The sequence below is a fragment of the Pipistrellus hanaki genome, assembly GCF_964339955.1.
Source record: "Pipistrellus hanaki genome assembly, chromosome: 3".
NCBI classification, from domain to species: domain Eukaryota; kingdom Metazoa; phylum Chordata; class Mammalia; order Chiroptera; family Vespertilionidae; genus Pipistrellus; species Pipistrellus hanaki.
This window is the reverse complement of record NC_140505.1, coordinates 86,508,159-86,532,230: the sequence shown is the minus strand read 5'-3', so window position 1 is coordinate 86,532,230 and position 24,072 is coordinate 86,508,159. Positions and strand designations below refer to the sequence as shown.

The 24,072-nt window shown below is 36.8% G+C and overlaps 1 protein-coding gene across 4 annotated transcripts in view; it reads right to left on the bottom strand.

The window, feature by feature from the left end:
- NBEA (neurobeachin) overlaps positions 1–24,072 on the bottom strand; it is a 796,980-nt gene that overhangs the window by 631,079 nt on the left and 141,829 nt on the right. For 3 of the 4 annotated variants that reach the window (XM_084879290.1, XM_084879291.1, XM_084879292.1), the window contains exon 11: positions 1,833–1,941. In XM_084879290.1, the coding sequence (XP_084735416.1) occupies positions 1,833–1,941 (109 nt within the window). Of the gene's footprint in view, positions 1–1,832; positions 1,942–4,541; positions 4,642–24,072 lie in introns of those variants that run through there. The other variant, XM_084879293.1, reaches the window with a different exon arrangement.

Genomic DNA, 24,072 nt, shown 5'->3' with positions numbered 1-24,072 from the left:
CTAATAAAGAATCCTATCTAATAAAATAATAATATGCAAACTGACCATCACTCCAACACATAATATGGCTGCCCCCATGTGGACACAAGATGGCCACCACAAGATGGCCAGCAGGGGAGGGCAGTTGGGAGGGATCAGTCCAGCAGGAGAGGGCAGTAGTGAACGATAAAGCCAGCAGGGGAGGGCAGTTGTGGGGGGGGGGGGGACCACCCAGGCCATTAGGGGAGGGCATTTGGGAGGAACCAGGTGTGCAGGATAGGGAAGTTAGGGACAATCAGGCTGGCAGGGGAGAAGTTAGGCATCAATCAGGCTGGCAGGGAAGTGGTTAGGGGGTGTTCAAGCTGGTAGGCAAGCAGTTGGGAGCCAGCTGTTAGGATCCCGATCCTACCAGAATCGGGCCTAAATGGGCAGTTGGACATCCCCTCAAAGGGTCCCAGTTTGGAGAGGGTACAGGCTGGGTTGAGGACATATACCCCCATGCACGAACTTCGTGCAACGGGCGTCTAGTTATAGGAGCCAAAAGATAGAAACAATACAAATGTCCATTGACAGGTGAATAAAGAAAATGCAATAAATACATGATGGAATTCTGTTAAATCATAAAAAGAAATTAAGTTCTGATATATGCTACAACAATGAATTTTGTAAACATTATGCTTAGTGAAATAAGCCATTTACAAAAGGACAACTACTATATGATTCCACTTACAAGAAATATATATAATACATAAGATCACAAAGACAAGAAGTAGACTACAGACTGCCTAGGAGTAGGGGTCTTGAAGGTAATGTGGAAAATTGGCAAAGGAATAAATAAGCACTCAGAAGAGAAACAAAGGATGTCCAATAAATATAAATGTATTTACATATATACATGCATTTACATATATATATATCCAATATTACTCAAAATTAAAAATATAAATAAAAACCATAAGAAAATATTTTTATCCACTAAATTGACAGTATAATATTAAGGACATTAATTCTGAGAAAGTACTGAATTCTACTTATTTGATTTGAAGTGTTTTCCCAATATTTCTAATTTAAACTAAGTTTTAGTGTAAAAAAATGCTCACTTTAGTCCTAGCCAGTTTTGCTCAGTGTATAGAGTGTAGGCCTGTGGACCAAAAGGTCCCGGGTTTGATTCCATTCAAGGGCACATACCTTGGATGCAGGCTCCTCCCTGGCCCAGGCCCTGGTCAGGGCTCATGTAGGAGGCAACTAATCAATGTGTCTCTTTCACATGGATGTTTCTCTCTGTCTTTCTCTCTCTCTTCCACTCTCTCTGATAGTCAATGGAAAAATTTCCATGGGTTAGGATTAAAAAAAAAAAAAAGCTCACTTTAAGATTATGCTAATAAAACATCATTGGTAAATAAATGACAAGTTTATGTTTATGTAAGGGGTAGCTCCTGATAGTGACTGTGTCATGTGCAGTTATATGGCAAAGACATTTTATAGAATCTCATTTATGTAAAATGTAATTTCAGATAAATCTAGGTAATTATCAATAATCAAGATATAAAAAAAAGTTTCCATAATTAAAAAAGAATTAAGAACAAACGTATAACTTTGAAGAAAAGCAGATGAAATATCTTTTTTAGTTTCTATTTTTACTCAGAATTTCTTAATTATATAAATTTCTAACCTAATTTAGTGCAATGTCTACACTTACATCTAGGTGTAAAATATAAAAATACTTATGAATTAGCCTAAAATATAGTCTCTGTATAGTTACTGGAAAAGGAAACTATAGAAAAACTATAATTAGTGAGTGTCAGTTGTCCAGCTTTGAAGGCTACACAATAAAGTCATTACATATCACTTACCTTTTCAAGTAAGTAGCCAATGACTAAAAAGCCTTTTCCACCCAGCATCTGTTCTTGCATGGCTACTGAACTTTTAAGGAGTTCAACCAGGAAAGCCAAAAGAGTAGCACTGCAAAGTACAGATAATTTAATTATATAATCATCAACTGTTGATTATAAATAGTGTTTAATTTCAATATTTTTATGAAAAAGATAACCACATTTAAAGCAAATCTGTTTTGCTGAAAATTATTATTATACCTTATGTTATGCAATAATATATTTCTTATAAACATGAGAAAACTAGATTCACTTATTTAAAATTAAATACTGTAAGTCAACAAAGAACTGTGTATATTTTTTTATGTTCCAAGACAAAACATCTAAGTTTACCTATATACATATATATTCCGTTTCAAATAAATTTAACATATAAGAAACACACTCCAAAATATGTCACTTCGTCATAATAAAGACTTTATCATATCTTCAAAGAACGTGCTAGCTTAGACAATTTTAAATAGGTATGTAAGTTTGTTTTGGAAGAACACATTGATTTTTTAAATAACCCTTTCATTGAGATCTATTTTTTTAAATTACTGTTTTTAAAAAAATATCCAGAGAGTCCTGGCCAGCAGGATTCAATGGTTAGAGCATCAGCCTGCACACTAGAGGATCACAGGTTCAACTACTGGTCATTGTCACCTACCAGACCTACCTGGAGGTTGCAGGTTTAACCCCTCCCCAATCCCCCACTCCCACAACCCCTTCCTGTCCTTAGTCAGGGTGCATGTGGGAGGCAGCCAACCAATGGACGTGTCTCTTTCTCACTAATGTTTATCTCTCTCTCTCTCCACTCACCCTTCCTTCCACTCTCTCTAAAATAAATACATAAATAAAATTAATGGAAAAAACATCCTTACTTCTGAGTAAGGGTCAATAAAAATATATATCCAGAGACACATGAAACATGTTACTTATGGCCCTATATGCCCTCAGGAAAGTTCATGAGAGCAGAGAAAATAAATGATTTATGTGATATTAAAATGAAAAGTGACAGTAACACAATGTATATACAATACATAAAAGCACATACAGATATGTGCCAGACAAACATAAAATACTTTATGTGGTAACTGAATGAACAAAAGAAAAAGAAAGCATTGCAATTTATTAAGCTGTGGTAATATAGTGAGAAAATTACATAAAACAATTTTCAAACAGCAGCATTCATACATGACAGCATTTCTAGTTATATGTTATCATAATTTATAGCAATAAATGACTATAAGCCAGACTTTACCACCTATTAAAATAATATCTATTTCAAAGTTCTTTACAAGGACCCTAAATTCCCTATTAATATACACAAGCATGGGTAAAGCCTGAAATTTCTAAATATATTTTAACACACAAGTACTCATTCCTAAAAGAAATTAAGAAAATCTGGTAATGAGGTAAACTTGAAAATTACTAAGGCCCCCAAATAATCTAAAGTTATTATATTCTTTGGAGTTATTAAAAAAAAAAAAAGGCATTTGTAAAATAATATCAAGTGAGCCCAGGCCAGCAGGGTTCGTGGTTTGAGAGTCATGGGCACTTACTTGACCTACCTGGGGGTTGCTCTTCTGATTTCAATAAAAATTATAAACAATACTTTTCTCTAACAGTGAGGCTATACTTGTTCAAATTAGAAAAGTATTCTCATAAAAATAATTATCAAAAATTATCATTATTTTAAAAATAAATAGTTTAACAGATTTCAGCTAGAAAAAAATATATAGTACATTTAAAATAAAGTACTTCATTATAGGAAATTAATATTCTATTACATTATTTGGTCCTGTATCTTTAAGCCACAAAAACAAGTAAACTACTATTATAAATCAATGATATTGTTTTACTCTGTCCTAAAAATCAAAGTTAGATATATACAAGAAAAACACAACTCCCAAGGAATTCCTTGGAATTTTTAAATGTTTCTGTAAAAAAGAACAGCTATTAAAAATAATCTAGTCCATGTTAAATGAATTGTATCAATAGTCAAAGCCACTTCACAAATAACTGCTTAAGAAATGTTATAAAGTACTTCTGCCTACATGTTTGAAAACAATGAAGACAGAGATTGCATAGAGATCACACAATTTCCTAATCTGTTCATGGATTTTTAACCTATTGATACATCTGAGTTGGTGATTTAGAGAGGAAGAAGACCAGGATTCCTAAACATCAGCACTGCCAAAAAGACCAGAAAAGCATCACTATGGTCCCTATGGTCCATTAAAAAATGCAAAAAGTATTTCTTACGATAAATCTTCCTCTTATGTCGACCCATATAAAATTACAAGGATGCCATGGATTTTTTTATTCTTTTATGTCAGAAAGACAACTCTTCCACAAACACTAATGAATTAACTCAGACTTCTAAACACACTAGACTTTCATTGCAAAACCAGAAATATTAATTTTATTTTTCCAAAGTCTTAACACAATATATACTATCCATATAATATTAATTTCACTTCAATTTTAACTATGACAAAAATTAAAAAGTAAAATTCATTCACTATAACAAAGGTATTATTCATTTATACCTAAGACCCAATGCAATAGTAATACCATATCTTTTTTTAATTCTTTAAATAGATATATTTGACATGGTAGATGTAATAGTAAATAGATGGCCATCTTCGAAGAGGTACATTTTCAAACATAATTTAACAAACTTACCAGTAACTAAAATGCATCGGATTGCTGCAGGGCTCACAATAAACTTGCAAAATTCTGTGTACTGCCATACAAAATTTCTCTCCATTCTTGCCTATTTCCAACTCCCCTAGATACAAAGGCAAATATAAAGGATACTTCAGCCCATTCCTATATCTCCTACATACCACTTCCTGTCTAGACACATCAGTTCAACTGTAGAGGATCTAAATATATAGGATAAATCAAAAGAAAGTATCTGTGTCAGCCAAAACCAGATAATTCTCTTGAAAAGTGTATCAATTGCTAGAAAGAGATGTTCACAGAATTTTTTTTACTTGATAGATAAAAAGTACTCTGATTTTTATCTCAAGGTAAAACTGCTAAACTTTTCAATAGACATTATAACACATGTTCTGTACATAGCAATTCCACTTCAGAAACATTTAATGGGTTTTTAATTCTGTCTCCTTTTAAGGAAACAGACACTAAGTATCGTTTAGGGTTATTTCTTAAAAATAATAACAATCTTCCCAATTTTAATAAGCTTCAAGTAAACTAGGAAATATTTATTTCAAGTGTCATACTTATAAAGGTCTAGACCTTAGGAAAATTAAAGAAAACAATAAATACATTTAACAACTTGCTATATTTATTAAAATCTCCAGAGGTTTCTGGCCCATATTATCTAACACACACACACACACACACACACACACACACACACACCACAAAGATCAGTCTTGGCTCAAAAATACATAAGAATTTTAATAACTATGTAAAAATGTAACTAAATTATGTTTCTAATAAAAATATGACGATATTTAGGTTCCATTAAAATTCATATAACTATAGATTTTACTTGATTTTAATAGTATTTATCCATTCTAATTTGCTCTTTATTTATTTCTTAAAATAACAATGTGGATAACTTATGTGATGTGATCACAGAAGTTTTATTATTTGAGGTACTTTATTATTTAAAGATAAAATATATTATATAGATAGTCCTACTTTATTACTGAAATGATTAACATTAAATATATAACCTAAGTTCAGTTCAAAAGCAATTCTTAGAATACAGAAATTCATTTTTCAATTTGCTTGTATAAGCAAGTACCTCAGTTTGATGAATTGTTTAAATACATTAAGAATGGAATGGTGTTAAAATAAAATATTCTATATTCACTCAGAGATTCAACACATCCCTTTATAAAAATGTTTTTAATCTTTAAAAAACACTAACTACAAGCAAAGTAACTGTCAGAATAAATTCGAAAGTAGATCAAGTCCTAATAAGATTCAAGGTGCCAGTAAAGGGAGGGTCTTTTGGCTTTTTCATAAAGTTTCATGTCTTTACTTCAGTATTGAAATAGATTGAAATCTTGCAAAAGATAAATTTACATAAAATACCCAATACTATAGTTTTTTAAAAATATATTTTATTGATTTTTTACAGAGAGGAAGGGACAGGAATAGAGTTAGAAACATCGATGAGAGGGAAACATCAATCAGCTGACTCCTGCATACCACCTACTGGGGATGTGCCAGCAATAAAAATACATGCCCTTGACCTGAATTGAACCAGGAGCCCCTCACTCCACAGGCCAATGCTCTATCCACTGAGCCAAACCAGGTAAGGCTAATACTATAGTTTTAATACTAGATTTTTTCTACTACAAAACTCTTTGGAGATGAGAGTGATCATAGCAAGAATAAAACTGTAAAAAAAATCAACTCAAAGCCATACTCAACATAATTTCATACTCAACACAATTTTCAGCAACATACACACTCAAAAATTCTCATAGTAAGTTAGAAGAGTTAAATTTTTTCACAGTTCAAAATTAGAAATGCCCAAACCAAAAGTATCCAACTACAGATACATTTAGCCATCACTTTTAGACACTATATTCCTGAAGATGCTATCTCAAAAGATCATTGCCTACCTGCCTACATATGCAATGAATCTGGTACACAAATTGTTACATTCATCAAATAAGACATCAAGTGGAGATACATGCTAAATTAAATAAAACGCATTTATCTGCAAGTCAAAAAAGGAAAAGAGTGAAATGCAGCACAATAAAGTGTAAGAATGGATGGAATACAATGGGTAGCACATGAAATGACTGAGCCTGCACTTTGCCATGAAATCTCGCCTCTGTAATCTCTCTTTCCTTTCAACCTGATATGAGACAGGCTGCCATATTAATTCCATTGCTATCACTATCATAGCTATTTAAGAGCAGTCTGAAAAGGCTCTATAAAAGTTTGTCAAGCTGCAACACATTCTTACCTTTCTTTGGTAACAAACTTTGATTTTATATTTCATTAGCCTATTTTATTTCTTCCAAAATATATGCATAGCCAAAAGACATAGAAGTTTATTAAAGTATGATTGAAAGGTATAACAACTTGTCTTAGCAAAGAAACAATTTAAAAAATTAATCATGTAAACAAAATAACTATAAACCCGTTATGACATGATGTGTTATTACATAATATCTACCAGTATTTACATAGTTTGAGAACAAGAGTCTTTTGATCAGCTGCATTCATAATGTCTATAAAATGGCTGATAGATATTAACTGAAAAGGCTCCAATTTAAACAAAACAAAACAAAAACACTCTCAAAGTCTAAGAGTTTGCAATTTAATCTCAAATGACCAACAGCCACTTCAATACTCTACTAGTAAATTCCCTAGTCTCTTTATGAAAACTTCCCTGGACGTGTAATAAATAGCAGCACCACTATAGTAATACATGAGTACTTTAGAAATTTGATGCTATAACTTCCTACACTTAAAAAAATTAAAAATTTCAAAGAAAAAAATAGAAAGATTATAACAAAACATGTGAAATCTTAACTATACGTATAATGCCCTTCATGATGAAAGCATGCCAACTGGTCAGTGCTTTATCTGGTGCCGGCTCTACTTTCAGTCAACCCTCAGCCTACTTAACGGAAGCATGATTAAAAATATACCCTAGATGTGCTGAAATTACAAAATAAAGAGAAAAAATATTTAAACAGCTGAATACTCAGAAAGCTGAAATGATCATTTGACATTTCGGCTCTACATACATGTTGTGGCAAAAATAGGTTTACAGTTGTGAGTATGAGAAATGCCGTTCATTCTTGTATTGTTATTTATCATAATTATTTTCCATATGCACAACTGTAAACTTACCTTTGCCCACCTTGTATGCCCAATAATTTTCTAATCTGCTTATCATCTACACTAATAAAACATGCAAATTGACCATACCTCTGCTACACCCACAAGCCATATCCACCAGCCAATCAGGAGCAAGTATGCAAATTAACCCAACCAAGATGGCTGCAGACATGTAGCGAGCAAGAGGCTTAAGTTTCCCCAGAAATGGAGGAAGCCAAGCTCTCAGCCCGCTCTGCTCGGCCCTGGACTCCACTCAAGGCTACAAAGTTTCAATTATAGAAGATACATAAATACCAGATACCAGGGCCTCCGATTGGGTCGCAGGAGGTGTGGCCAGCCTGCAAACCACCACAGGCCCCTCACCCAGGCTGCCCCATGCCACAAGGGAACCCTCATCCTGATCTGGGTCACCCTTCAAGTGGCCCCCACCCATGCACCAGCCTCTATCCTTTCTAATAAAGGAATGATATTCAAATTGACAGTCACTCCAACACACAAGATGGCTGCCCCCATGCGGACACAAGATGGCCACCACAAGATGGCCAGCAGGGGAGGGCAGTGGGAGGGACCAGGTCTGCAAAGGAGGGCAGTTTGGGGCAATCAGGCCAGCAGGGGAGGATAGTTGGGAGGGACCAGATATGCAAGGGAGGGCAGTTGGGGGTGACCAGGCCAGCAGAGGAGGGAAGTTGGGGGTTATCGGGCCTGCAGGGAAGGGCAGTTATGGGGGACACAGGCCTGCAGAGGAGAACAGTTGGGAGAGGACCAGGCCTGCAGAGGAGAACAGTTGGGACGGGAAGGGGGGCGGGGGGGAGACCAGGACTGCAAGGGAAGGCAGTTAGGGTGACCAGGCCTGCAGGTGAGGGCAGTTAGGGGCAATCAGGCAGGCAGGGAAATGCTTAGGCATCAATCAGGCTGGCAGGGGAGTGGTTAGGGGCAATCAAAAAGGCAGGCAGGCGAGCAGTTGGGAGCCAGCAGTCCTGGATTGTGAGAGGGATGTCAGACTGCCTGTTTAGTCCCGATCCTAAATGGGCAGTCCGAAATCCCTCGAGGGGTCCCAGATTGGAGAGGGTACAGGCTGGGCTGAGGGACACCGCCCCTCCCTTCCCCCCCCCCCGTGCACAAATTTCATGCACCAGGCCTCTAGTTAATTATCTTTTTTAAGTGGTCTATACAGTAAAACTGACCTCTTTATGTCATGTGTATATGTGTAGTTCTAAGAATGTTAGATATATAGATTTATACAATCTCACCAAAATCAAGTAAATACCAGTTACATCACATCAAAAATACTAATTTATCCTATCCCTTTACATTTTTATAACCACACTCTCCCAACACCAGTAACTTTAGGTAAGGACTTGCCTCTTATCCAACACTATACTTTTGACTTCTCATTAATTTCATATAAATGGAATCACCTTCTATATATATAAAAGCCTAAGTGACAGAATGATCCAACAACCAGTTGCTATGATGTGCACTGACCACCAGGGGGCAGACACTCAACATAAGAGCTGCCCTCTGGTGGTCAGTGTGCTCCCACAGCCAAACTCTCACAGCTAGCCAACCTCCTAAGGCCCCTCCTCGCAGACATCTGGCCAACCTCCCACAGTCCCTCACCTCAGCCAGCCAGTTACCCACTCCCCCAGCTGCCCTGATCACCAGCCAGGCCGAGGGACCCCGCCTGTGCATGAATTTATGCACGGGTCCTCTAGTACACTATATAATCTGAATATGTCATTGACCTCAACATACTGCCTTTGAGATTCATCCAAGTAGTTGCATATATCAAGAGTTTTTTCCTTTTAACTACTCAATATAATTCCATAGTATAAATGGATTGTAACAATTTGTGTACATTTGAATTATATATGTTAATAGCAATTATGAATAGGACTACTATAAACATGCACAAAAGGGTTTTTGTGTGAATACTGTTTCCATTCATTTCTCATAAAAACAGTCCCAGGCGTAGAAAGGTTGAATAATGAAATAAGTGTATATTTAACTTTATAATAAACTGCTAACCTGCCAGAGTGGTTATAACACTTGGCAATTCCACTAGTAATATGTCCCTGTTGCTCTACATCCTTGCCAGAACTTGGTACCATGGGAATTTTTTATCATGGCCATTCTTCTGGATGTGTATTTGTTCTCTAACAGTGGCTTTAATATACATTTTTCTACTGGTTAATGCTGTTGAAGATATTTTCATGTGCTATTTTGGCATTCTTATATCTCCTTGGTGAAGTGTATGTTCAAGTCTTTTGCCCATTTTTATAATTGCAATTTAGGTTTCCTTAGGTTTGAGAATTTAATATATTCTTGATATAAATCCTTTTAAAAATAAATGATTTTCTATCATCTTTCTTCATTCTGTAGCATTCTTTCCACTGCATCTTTTGCAGTGTAAAAGGTGTTAACTTTGATGATGACCAAGTCAAACTTATCTTTTTTTTTTTCTTTTATGCATCATGCTTTTGGTGTTACGTCCAATATGCCTTTGCTTAACCTAGATTACAAAGATTTCCTCCTGTGTTTTCTCTAAAACCTCTATTGATTTATATTTTACATGTAGAGTTAATTTTTTATCAAGTGTGAAGTTTAGATGTAGGTTCTTCTTTTGGCATACAACTATCTTTCCTCCCTGACACTGCGTTTGCACCTCCACCAAAAATCAATTGTCCATATTTGTGAGGAACTGTTTCTGAACTCTATTTGTTCCACTGATACATATGTCTGTCACATTGCTCATTCCACAATGTCTTCAATATTGTAGCTTTACAGCGAGTCTTAGAGGCAACTTTATTCTGTTTTAAAATTTTATCTAAGCTACTTACTTTAATTTTCCTTTTAATTTTGAAGCCATCTTATCTATATCAAGAAACAAATCCAGACAGGTAATTAAATGGTATTACATTAAATATATAGATCAATTTAATGACACCTTTACTATGTTGAATCTTCCTATATATGAATACAATATACCTCCAACATGCATTTAGGACTTCTGATTTCTTTCATCAGCAACTTTTAGATTTCAGCACACAGAACCTATATACATATTTGAATATCTATCATTAAAGGTATTTTAAATTTGGTTTCCTTCTACACATTAATACAAAGAAATATAATTTATTTTTTATGTGAGAACCTTGTATTTTGCAAACTTTCTAAACTTGCTTACTAGTCCTAGATTTTTGAATGTATTAATTCCTTAATTTTTATGCAGATAATGATGTAATCTGTTAAAAGGAACAGTTACATTTTTTTTCCTTTCCAATCAGTATGACTTTTGTTTCTTTCTTTTTTTTTGCCTTATTTCAATTGCTTGAATCTGATTTGGAAAAGATATACACATGTATAGCTCAGGGCTCAGTTCATACATAATATTATATGGCTACTTCCACACATTCTTCCCTGATAATTTCCAGCTTTGGGGCTCCTCTTTTCAGTTCTACTGTCAAAATGCTAGGGCTTCAGAAGTATCCTCACTCTGTTATGCATTTCTGTAACTCTGACAACATCCAAAATAAACCAACTGTAAAAGAGAGAGATTAGCGCGCGTACACACACACACATTAGAGAAATTTCTGGTTCTAAATGCAAAGAGCCCAAGAGTCTAGAAGTCACCATTCCATCCTATCAGTTAAATGAATAGTCTGAAAAATCAACTCTCCTAGGATTAAAAAAGAGTAGGGAACAGGGCAAACTGCTGTCCCCAAGTTTTGTGAGGCAGACAAAAATCCCACAGGAAGTCATAATAAAACAAAGCAGAGACCCACACATGGAAAATTCCCTGGGTACTAGTGCCCAGGTGGGAAAATTTGAACTATTGAGAAATCATTGAGAAATTTCTGGAAGCTGAGTGCTTACAATTCACCATTAATAGAGAGGCCTCCACGTTTATTATGAGATTTATCTTCAGAGCTTGACTGAGTTCCCATATGACAATGTGAGAGGAAAATCCTCTGGGCTTCCAGCAGAAGTAAGGAAAAGGAACTGTTATGAAACACTAGACTTTTAACAAGGCCTGATCTCAGGATAAACTAGTTAATCAGGCCTAATCTGCTGAAGTATTATTAGAGCCTAACTGACCTGGGAAAGAAAATGTCCAATGACAGCTAACTCTAACCATCTTCTTTAAACTAAGGAGGTTTAACAAACTGAAAAACACTTCTAAAGTGTGATAGGCACAGGATCACTAAAAGACCTAATCAGAGAGGTGGAAGATGGCGACCAGCAAGACAGTAGTGAGGGACAGAGTGTGAGAGAATGAGGGAATAGAAGGGGGGTGTGTGAACATGGTATGTGTGTTAGGGACAGTTAGATCCTGCAGTACTTTCGGGGGCGGGCAAACAATGTGGTCTTAGACTGCGAGACACCGATGCTGCAAACAGTCCGGGGAAGCCAGCACTAGCATACAAACCATACCATCTTGAAGAGTAGAACTGCTGTGACTCAGAAACCAGGCTTACCATGACCCAGACTGTGCTTAGATGCCAACTGGGACCCTATAGCGTCTCTGGACAAAGACCTGCTGCCACAGGTGCAGAGCCAGGGACACCAAGACTCCAGCCATCCCAGCCACAGATTCCTGTGAGTCACAGAGCGCATACCCCTCCCACTGGCCTGTTGCCACAGCATAGGGCCTACTCAACCCACGGTGATCAAGTAGGCCTCTCATTGAAATAGGGCAGCCATGCAATCGGATCCCCTAGCAGGCCTGTGACTGATTCTCAGAGCATGCATGAGTGGAGACTCGTATTCCAGGTGCAGAGGCCCACCACTAACCTACGGGAACCACACCCAGCGCCCATAAGTCTGACTCTTCGCACACGCACACGGGAACTCTGATTCTCAGTGTGCACGGGAGGCTGCACCAAGCACCAGTGATTATGATACTTGGTGCATTCATGCGAGGACTCTGATGCTTGGCACACACGAGGCCTAGCTAAGCACCATTGATTCTGATTCTCAGAGCATGCAGGAACTCTAATTCTCGGCATGCACAGCTCCCACCAACCCACAACAGCTGGGTCACGATGCCAGAGCTCTTCAGTGACACTTGGGCTGCACGATGCTCCCACTGCACGCGGCTCAGATTCTTGCAACACGACACTTGAACCATCTGGTGATAGAAAAAAGGGAAGACAACGAAATAATCCCCAAAGAAAAAAAGGAGGCATTGCCAAGAGAGGGACTGAATGAAAGAGGCATGCAATATGTTGGAAAAAGAATTCAGAGTAATGGTCCTACAATTCATAAACCGGATGGACGAGAAAATCAACAACCTATACAAAAATCAGAAGGGAATCAATAGTGATATAGCTACAATGAAAAACACAATGGAAGTTTTCAACAGGAGACTAGGATAAGCAAATGACCGAATTCTTGAGATAGAAAATAAGATACAGAAAAAAACACAGTCTACACAGAAATTAGAGAAAAAAATTAAAAAGCAGGAAGACACCCTAGGGGTCCTCAAACTTTTTAAAGTGGGGGCCAGATCACGGTCCCTCAGAGAGCTGGAGGGCCGGACTATATGAACTACTAATTCCTACTGTAATACCTCGGCTGCGCTCACTGCCCAAAAAACCTGGCGGGCCGGATCAGACTCCTCTGTGGGCCGCATGTGGCCCGCGGGCCGTAGTTTGAAGACCCCTGCGAACACTGGAACAGCATGAAACAAAGATACAAACATATAATAGGTGTCCAGAAGGACAAGAAGAGCAGCAAGGATTATAAAACCTATTTGAAGAAATAATGGCAGAAAAAAATTTCAGATTTGTGGAAGAAAAATGTTACACAAGCACATAGAGTCCCAAACAAGATGAAAGAGTCCCAACAAGACACATCTTAATTACTATGGAAACCATTAATGACAAAGAAGAATCTTAAGTGCTGAAATAAAGAGACAGAGAGTTCCCTACAAAGGATCTCACAACAGATTATCAAATGATTACTCAAGAAAAACACATCAGGCCAGAAGGGAATGGAGGAAGTATACAAACTGATACAGAGCAAGGGATAGAATCTAAGAATACTCTATCAATCCAGCATTACTATCAATCAAAATTGATGGGGAAATCAGGAGATTCACACACACCCACACACACACACACACACACACACACACACACACACAAACAGAGAGAGAGAGAGAGAGAGAGAGAGAGAGAGAGAGAGAGGGAGAGAGAGAGAGGGAGGGAGGGAGAGAGAGAGAGAGAGAGAGAGAGAGAGAGAGAGAGAGAGAGAGAGAGAGAGAGGGAGGGAGGGAGGAAGGGAGAGAGAGAGAGAGAGAAAACCAAAAAAAAGACTGAGGAAGTTTATCACTACCAACCCAGGAATGCAAGAAATTCTAAAGAGACTGTTGTAAAAAGAATAGAAAGGGAAGAAGAAACAGGTACAGAGAATAAAAATGGCTAGCTGCCCACAGTACAAGTACCTATCAATAATAAAATTAAATGAAAATACCTCAATCAAAAGATATTGAGTGACTGAATGCATAAGAAAACATGACCCAGATATATGCTGTTTACAAGAGGTCCACCTCAGAACAAGGGACTCCCACACACTGAAAATGAAGGGATGGAAAAATATCTTTCAGGAAAATGGAAATTAAAAAAAAAAAAAAAAAAAAAAAAAAGCTGGGTAGCAACATTTATATCTGAAAAAATAGACCTCAAAGTGAAGGCCATAACATGAGACAAGGAATGCAACTACATAATACTAAAGGGATTAATACAACAAGAGGACATAACTCTGGTAAGCGTATATGCACCCAATGCAGGAGCACCCAATATACATTAAAAAAACAACAAAAAAAAAACTTCTGGTAGATATCAAGGGAGAGAATGACAGCAAAACAATCATAGTAGAGGACTTTAACAAAACTGGATAAATCCTCTAGAAAAAAAAAAAAAAGAAAGAAAAGAAAAAAGCAAACAAATAGTAATCCTAAACAACTCACTAGATAAGATGGACTTAATTGACATCTTCAGCACATTCCATCCATAAAGCTACAGAATGCATTATTCTCAAGTGCACATGGGACATTTTCAATGACAGACCACATTTTGGGACTCAGGCAAAGTCTCTCCAAATTCAAGAAGATTGAAATTATATTCGGCATCTTCTTAGATCACAATGGCATAATATTAGAAACTAGAGGCCAGATGCACGAAATTCGTGCATGGCAAGGGGGTGTCCCTCATCCTGGCCTGCACTCTTTCCAATCTGGGACCCTTCAGGGAATATCTGATCCCAGTTTAGGCCCAATCCCTGCTGGCTTCTAACTGCTCACCTGCTTGCTTGCCTGCCTAATTGCTCCTAACCACTTCTGCCTGCCAGCCTAATCGCCCCCCTAACCACTTCCCTGCCAGCCTTGTTGACACCTCACTACTCCCCTGCCAGAATAATCACCCCAACTGCCCTCCCTGCATGCCAGATCACCCCCAACTGTGCTCCCCTGTAGGCCAGATCACCCCCAACTGCCCTCTCCTGCCAGCCTGATTGCCCCAATTGCCCTCCCCTACCGGCCTAATTGACCACAACTCCCCGTCCCCCCACCTCTTACATGACCCTCCTCCTCTGCCGGTACCCACCACCTCTGCATGAGGTGGCAGAGATGCCGGGACCATATATCCTCATCATGCAGATCCATTGGACCTCATGTCTTATTGTGCAAAGTGGCAGCCATGGCCATGCGCATGGCCATATTTGTGGTGCCATCATTGTGGTGGCCATCTTATGGTGGCTATCACGTGGCGGCCATCTTTGTGGCAGCCATTTGGGGTGGCCATCTTGTGATAACATAGTGCTTGAAAGTGCGAGGACGACCTAGGTTTTTATCAGGTAGTATAGAAAAACTACAATAAAAATAATCACAAAAATTCAAACACTTAGAGGCTGAATAGCATGCTATTAAACAATGATTAGGTTACCAAAGAAACAAAAAAAGAAATTAAAAAAAAATCTTGGAAACAAATGACAATGAAAACACAATAACCCAAAATCTATGGGACACAGTGAAAGCAGTCCTGAGAGGAAAGTTCATAGCATTGCATGCCTACCTCAAAAAACAAGAAAAACTTATAATAAAAACCATCTAACTTGGCAATTTGAAGAATTACAAAGAGAGTAACAAGAAAAGCCCAGAGTGAACAGAAGGAAGGAAATAATAAAAATCAGAGGGGAAATAAAAATAGAGACCAAAAAAAGACCAATGAAACCAAGAGCTGGTTCTTTGAAAGGATACACAAGATTGATGAACTTCTAGCCAAACTCACCAAGAAGCAAAGAGAGAGGACACATAGAAAAAAATCAGAAACAAAAGAGGTGAAAAAACAACAGAACCCACAAAATATGAAGTATCATAAAATAAAATAAAAATACTATGAGAAACTCTATTTCAACAAATTGGTCAACCTAAAAGAAATGAACATATTCCTAAAAAATACAATATTCTAAAACTCAATCAGGAATAATAAAAACACCTGAATATGTCCATAACTATGGAGGAAATTGAAGCAGGAATCAAAACACTTCCAACAAACAAAAGCCCAGCACCAGATGCCTTCACAGCAGTTTTATCAAAACCTATTCTTCTCAGACTATTCCAAACAATGCAAGAGGGAGGAATACTTCCAACACTTTCTACAAAGCCAGCATTACCCTTATCACAAAACCAGATAAAGTCAATATGAAGAGAATTAAAGGCCATTATCTCTCATGAACATAGATGCCAAAATCCTCAACAAAATTCTAGCAAATCGGGTCCAGCATTACATTAGAAATATCGTTCAACATGACCAAGTGGGTTTTTAACCTGTGGATGCAATGATGGTACGATATCTGCAAATCAATAAACGTGATACATCACATAAACAAACTGAAAGATAAAAACCATATAATCACATCAATTGATGCAGAGAAAGCATTTGACAAAATCCAACATACTTTCTTGAGAAAAATTCTCAACAAGGTGGGAATAGAGAGATCATACCTGAACATAATAAAAAGCCATATATGACAAATCTGCACCCAATATCATACTCAATTTGCAATAAATAAATAAATAAAATAAAATAAAATAAAATAAAACAAAACATTTCTCCTAAGAATAAGAACAAGATAGGCATGTCCACTTTCACCACTGCTGTTTGACGTAGTCCTAGAAGTGCTAACCATAGCGATCAGACAAAGAAGAAATAAAATGCATCCAGCTAAAACTGGTTTGGCTCAGTGGTAGAGCGTTGGTCTGCAGACTGAAAGGTCCCAGGTTCGATTCCGGTCAAGGGCATGTACATTGGTTGCGGCACATCCCTGGTAGGGGGTGTGTAGAAGGCAACTGGTCGATGTTTCTCTCTCATCGACGTTTCTAGCTCTCTATCCCTCTCTCCTCCTCTCTGTAAAAAATTAATAAAATATATTTAAAAAAATAAAATAATAAATAATAAATAAAATGCATCCAAATTGTAGTAAAAGTTGTCATCATTAACAGATGACATATTATACATAGAAACCCCAAAGACTCCATCAAAGAACTACTAGACCTAATAAATGAATTTGGCAACGTAGCAGGATACAAAATTAACACCCACAAATCTATGGCTTTTATTAAACCAACTAGCAGCCCTATGCACAAATTTTATGCAAGAGTAGGCCTTTGCTTGTCATTTGTTGATATGTTGATGATAGCCATTCTGACAGGTGTGAGATGATACCTCACTGTCATTTTGATTTTCATCTCTTGGATGATTAATGACTCTCAGCATGTTTTCATATGTCTCTTGGCCTTCCTTCTGTCTTTTTTCAAAAAGTATCTATTTAGGTTCATGCCCATTTTTTCACTGGGTTGTTAATCTTTCTTTTGCTAAGTTGTATGAGTTCCCTGTAAATGTTGGAAATTAAACCCTTATCGGACAAAACATTGGCAAATATGTTCTCCCATGCAGTGGGCTTTCTTTTTGTTTTGTTGATGGTTTATTTTGCTCTACAGAACCTTTTCATTTTACGGTAATTCCATTTGTTTACTTTTTCTTTAGTTTCTATTGCCCTAGGAGCTGTATCAGTGAAGATATTGCTTCATCATGTCTGAGATTTTGCTGCCTGTGAATTCCTCTAATATTTTTATAGTTTTCCAGCTTACATTTAAGTCCTTTATCCATTTTGACTTTATTTTTCTGTATGGTGTAAGTTGGTGATCTAGTTTCACTTTTTTGCATGTATCTGTCCAATTTTCCCAACTCCATTTGTTGAAGAGACTGACTTGACTTCATTGTATGTTCTTGCCTCCTTTGCAAGTATTAATTTAGCATAGTGGTTTGGGTCAATTTCTCGGTTCTCTATTCTATTCCACTGATCTATATGTCTGTTTTGGTACTAGTACCAGTCAGTTTTGAGAACAGTGGCTTTGTAATATAGCTTGATATCTGGTATTGATATCCCTCCTATTTTATTCTTCTTTCTCAGGATTGCTGCAGCTAATTGGGGTCATTTTTCATTGGAGATGAATCTTCAGAGAGTTCGTTCTAGGTCTGTGAAAGAGGCTGGCAAGGATGCAGAGTGAAAAGGACCCTCATGCACTGCTGGTGGGAATGCAGACTGCTGCAGCCACTGTGGAGAAGAGTATGGAGTTTCCCCAAAAAACTAAAAATGGGACTCCCATTTGACCCAATACCCCATTTCAAGGATTATGGTCCAAGAAACTAGAAACACCAATCAGAAAGGATATATGCACTCCTATGTTCACAGCAACACAGATGACAATAACTAAGATTTGGAAACAGCCTAAGTGCCCATCAGCAGATGAGTACATTAAAAAACTGTGGTACACCTACACAATGGAATACTACGCTGCAGTAAAAAAGAAGGATTTTTTACCATTTGCAACAGTATGGATAAAACTGGAGAGCATTATGCTAAGCAAAATAAGCCAGTCAGAGAAAGATAAGTATCACATGATCTCACTCATTTATGGAATATAATAAACAACAAAAACTGATGAACAATAACAGATGTAGAAACAGAGAATCATCATTCAGGCCATCAAATCTCAAAGAGAAGGTAGGAGAGTATGGGGTACGGGGCAGAGATCAACCAAATGACTTATATGTATACATATAAGCCTAACCAATGGACACAGACGCCAGGGGGATGAAGGCATGAGTTGGGGATGGGAGGGCAATGGTTGGATCAGGGCACATATGTAATACCTTAATCAATAAAGAAAAAGAAAAAAGAGTAGATCTTCATAGCCCCATGTGCCGTGGTCTATGCAACCCCAGTTGCTTCAGAACTCTCAGCCCTGGGTTGATACAGAAAGATGTCCAGACAGTCATTCTGCAGTTTTTCCATTCAGTCAATTTGCACATTATGCTTTAATTATCATAGATAATGAACTAACAGGAAGAGAAAATAAAAAATAATCCCATTTACTAATACAACAAAAAAATTAAGATACCTAGGAATAAACTTAACCGAGGAGATAGAGGACCTATACTTAGAAAACTACAGGACATTCTAAAAAGAGATAGAGGAAGACATAAACAAATGGTAGACCATACCATGTTCATGGATTGGTAGAATCAACATCATTAAAATGTCCATACTATCCAAAGCAATCTATAGTTTGAAAGCAATCCTTATTAATATACCAACAGAATATTTCATAGACCTAGAACAAACTCTCCAAAAATTCATATGGTATAAAAAATAAAAATAAAAGTCCCCAAATAGCCACTGCATCCTGAGAAAGAAGAAAAAAGTTGGAGGGATCAAAACACCATATATCAAGCTATATTACAAAGCCAAGTTTCTCAAAATTTCCTGGTACTGGAAAAGAACAGACCTATAAACCAACAAAAAAGAACAGAGAACCACGAAACAGAACCAAGCCAATATTCTCAAATAATATTTGAAAAGGAACAAGAGTATACAATGGAGTCAATACAGTCTATTCAATAAATAGTGCTGGGAATCTTGCTCAGAAACATGCAAAAAAATGAAACTAGATCACCAACTTATACCATAGACAAAAATGAACTCAAAATGGATATATGACTTAAACGTAAGACAGGAAACCATAAAAATCATAGAAGAAGCCATAGGAAGTAAAATAGCAGACATTTGTCATAGCTATATCTTTACCGATACAGCTCCTAGGGCAATAGAAACTTAGAAGAAAATAAAGAAATGCAACTACATCAAAATCAAAAGTTTCTGCACAGCAAAAGAAACAATCAACAAAATAAGAAAGTCCATTGCATGGGAGAACATATTTGCCAATATTATATCCAATAAGGGTTTAAACTTCAAAATTTAAAAGGAACTCATACAATTTAACAAAAGGAAGATAAACAATCTAATTAAAAAATGGGAAAAGGACCTACATACTTTTTGAAAGAGGACATAAGGAAAGCCAAGAGACATATGAAAACATTCTCAAAGCCACTTATCATCTGAGAGATGCAAATCAAAATGACAGTGATATACCACCTCACACCTGCCACAATGGCTATCATCAACAAATGAACAAATGACAAGTGCTGTTGAGGATGAGGAGAAAAAAGAACCCTTGTGCACTGCTGGTGGGAATGCAGACTGGCGCAGCCACTTTGGAGAACAGTATGGAGTTTCCTCAAAAAACTAAAAATGGGACTCCCATTTGATCCAGAGATTCCACTTCTAGGAATATATTCCAAAGAACTAGAAACACCAAATCAGAAAGGATATATACATCCCTATGTTTATAGCAGCACAATTTACAATAGCTAAGATTTAGAAACAGTCTAAGTGCCCATCAGCAGATGAATCGATTAGAAAACTGGTACATCTACACAATCGAATACTATGCTGCTATGAAAAAGAAGGAATTCTTACATTTGCAATAGCATAGACGTAGCTGGAGAGCATTATGCTAAGCGAAATAAGCCAGTCAGAGAAAGATAAAGATCACATAATCTCATTCATTTGTAGAATATAAAGAACATCATAAACCAATGAACAAAAATAGTTACAGACACAAGCATTGAACAGACTTTCAAACTTCAGCGGGAAAGCAGGGGAAAGAAGGGGTGTGGGTAAGACCATGCTGGGCAAACTGTAGCTAGAAGCCACTTGCAGCTCTTTGGCTCCTTGAGTGTGGCTCTTCCACCAAAATACCACAGTCTGTGCGAGTCTATTTTGAAGAAGTGGCGTTAGAAGTTTAAGTTTTAAAAATTTCGCTCCCAAAAGAAATTTCAATTGTTGTATTGCTGATATTTGGCTCTGTTGACTAATGAGTTTGCCAACCACTGGGATAAGAGATCAACCAAAGGACTTGAATACATGCATATAAGCATAACCAATGTACACAGGCACTAAGGGGTTAAGGGCATGTGCCAGGAGATAGGTGGTCTCTGGGGGAGGTCTATGGGGGAAAACGGAGGCAAATGCACTACTATTTGTAATACTTTAAATGGACAAAAACAAACAAACAAATAAAATGACAATCATAAAGACTGTAGTGTGCTCCCACCCCCAACATAATGGCTGACTATCAAGGCAAAATTAGAAGGCAAATTCCAATTTAAAAAGACAAATTGAGAATAAGACTCAGACATGGCTAAGATATTGGAATTAGCAGAATTGGAATTTAAAACAACTACAATTAACATGCTAATGGTTCTGAATGATAAAGATAGATAGCATGAAAGAACAAAGGGGCAATGCAAGCATAGAGATGGAAATCTTAATTAAAAAAAAAAATTAAAGGGAAGGGAAAGAAAACTACACCTACGCATATCATTTTCAAATTACAGAAAATCAAAGTTAAACAGCAATTCCTGAAATATGCCAGAAGGAAAAGACAAATTAAATGTAGCAAAAAGAAGAATTACATCCAACTTTTCCTCAGAAACAGTACAAGCATAAAGAGAATGGAGTGAAATATTTAAAGCTTCAAGAAAAAAAACCCACCGCTGAAACCTGTTTGGCTCTGTGAATAGAGCATTGGCCTGCAGACTGAAAGGTCCCAGGTTCAAATCCGGTCAAGGGCATGTACCTTGGTTGCGGGCACATCCCCAGTAGGGGATGTGCAAGAGGCAGCTGATCAATGATCCTCTCTCATCAATGTTTCTAACTCTATCCCTCTCTCTTCCTCTCTGTAAAAAATCAATAAAATATATTTTTTTAAAAATTGACAAAGCCCTATTTTGACTCACTAAGGAAAAAAGAAAGAAGACCCATGTAAACAAAATCTGAAATAAAAGAAAAGACGTCACCACAGACATCACAGATATAAAAAGGATTATATTAGAATATTAAGAAAGATTATATGCCATCAAATTCAATAAACCGGAAGAAATGGTAAGTTCCTAAAAATATATAACCTTCCTAGACTAAATTATGAGGAATTGAAAAACCTAAATAGACCAATCAGTAGTGAGGAAATTGAAACAATCATCAAAAACCTCCCAAAAAAAGAATATTCTAGGACCTAATAGCCAAATGTTCAAAGATTTAAGACCTATCCTTCTCAAAAATTTGAAGAAGAGGCAATACTTCCTAACACATTTTATGAGACCAATAAAACCTTGATACCAAAACCTGGCAAAGGTAACACAAAGAAAGAAAAATATAGACCAATTATCTAGGATTAATACAGATACAAAAATCTTCAATAAAATACTAGGAAATCAAATACATAAAAAACATCATACAATGCGATGTAGTAGGGTTCATTCCAGGTGCACAAGGAGGGTTCAACAGACAAAAATCAATCAATGTAATACACCATATTAATAAAAGAAAGGATAAAAACATATGATTTTATCAATAGATACAGAAAAAGTACCTGAAAAGACACAACATACATTTATGACTTAAGCACTCAATAAAATAGGAGTAGAAAGAAACTATCTTGAACTAATTAAGGCCATCTATGATAAAATGTCAGATAATATCATACTTAATGGTGAAAAACTGAAAGCTTTTCTTCCAAGATCAGGAACAAGACAAGGATGTCCACTTTCACCACTTTTATTCAACACAATGCTGGAAGTCCTAGCCAGAGCAATAAAGAAAGAGAAAGAAATGAAAGGCATCCAAATAGGGAAGGAAGTAGTAAAACTGTCACTCTTTGCAAAAGATTTGATTCTGTATATGGAAAAACTTAAAGACTCCACCAAAATCTATTAGAAACAATTAAAAAATACAGTCAAGTTGCAGGATACAAAAGCAATATACAAAAATCCATTGCCTTCCTAACAACAAAACTTTAGAAAAAGAAATGAAAACAAAGGGGGGGGGGGGGGGGGGAGAAGAAGAAACACACCTTCCTTTTGCAATTAAAATCAAAGAATAAAACACCTGGAAATAAATTTAGCAAAGAACATGAAGGACCTATGTACTAATAATTATTAAAGAGAGAGTGAAAAAGACAAAACAAAATGGGGAAAAATCACGTCTTGAGTTGGAAGAATCAACTTAAAATGGCCATATTACCCAAAGCAACATACAGATTTAATGCAATCATCATCGAAATCCCAATGTCATTTTTTAAAGATACAGAACAAGAAATCATCAGATTTTTATGGAACGATAAAAGACCCCAAAGAGCAAATACAAAAAAAAAAAAAAAAAAAAAAAAAAAAAAAAAAAAAAAAAAAAAAAGAACAAAGCTGGAGGTATCACACTAAGTTAAAATTGTACTACAGAGCTATGATAATCAAAACAGCATGGTATTGACAGAGATCACAGATCAATGGAAGAGAATAGAGAATCCAGCTGTAAAACCACATGTATGTGAACAGGTAACTATCCACAAAGGAGTCAGAAACATACAATGGAGTAGTTAGTCCTTCAATAAATGGTGCTGAAAAAAACTAAAAAGCCACATGCAAAGGAATGAAACGGGATTACAGTTTGTCCCCAGGTACAAAACTTAACTCAAAATGGATCAAAGACCTACATATAAGACCTAAAACAATAAGTTACCGTATTTTTCGGATCATAAGACGCACCGGACCATAAGACGCACCAGTTTTTAGAGAAGGGAAATGAAGAAAAAAAGATTCTGAAACAAATAGTGTCCTAAAATATTTTATGTGCATTAAAACCCAACATCACAGTCATAAACACATGTAATCAACCCTGTAAAGTAAACAGCAGCATTTAGAACCATTTTAGAGCCGGGCAAGCACACAGAGACCACACAGAGCCGGGCAAGTAAAAAAACTTTTTTTTTACAGTATATGTGTAGGCCAGGGGTCTTCAAACTACGGCCTGCGGGCCACATGCAGCCCCCAGGGGAGTCTGATCCTGCCCGCCAGGTTTTTTGGGCAATGAGCGCAGCATAGGTGTTACAGTAGGAATTAGTAGTTCATAT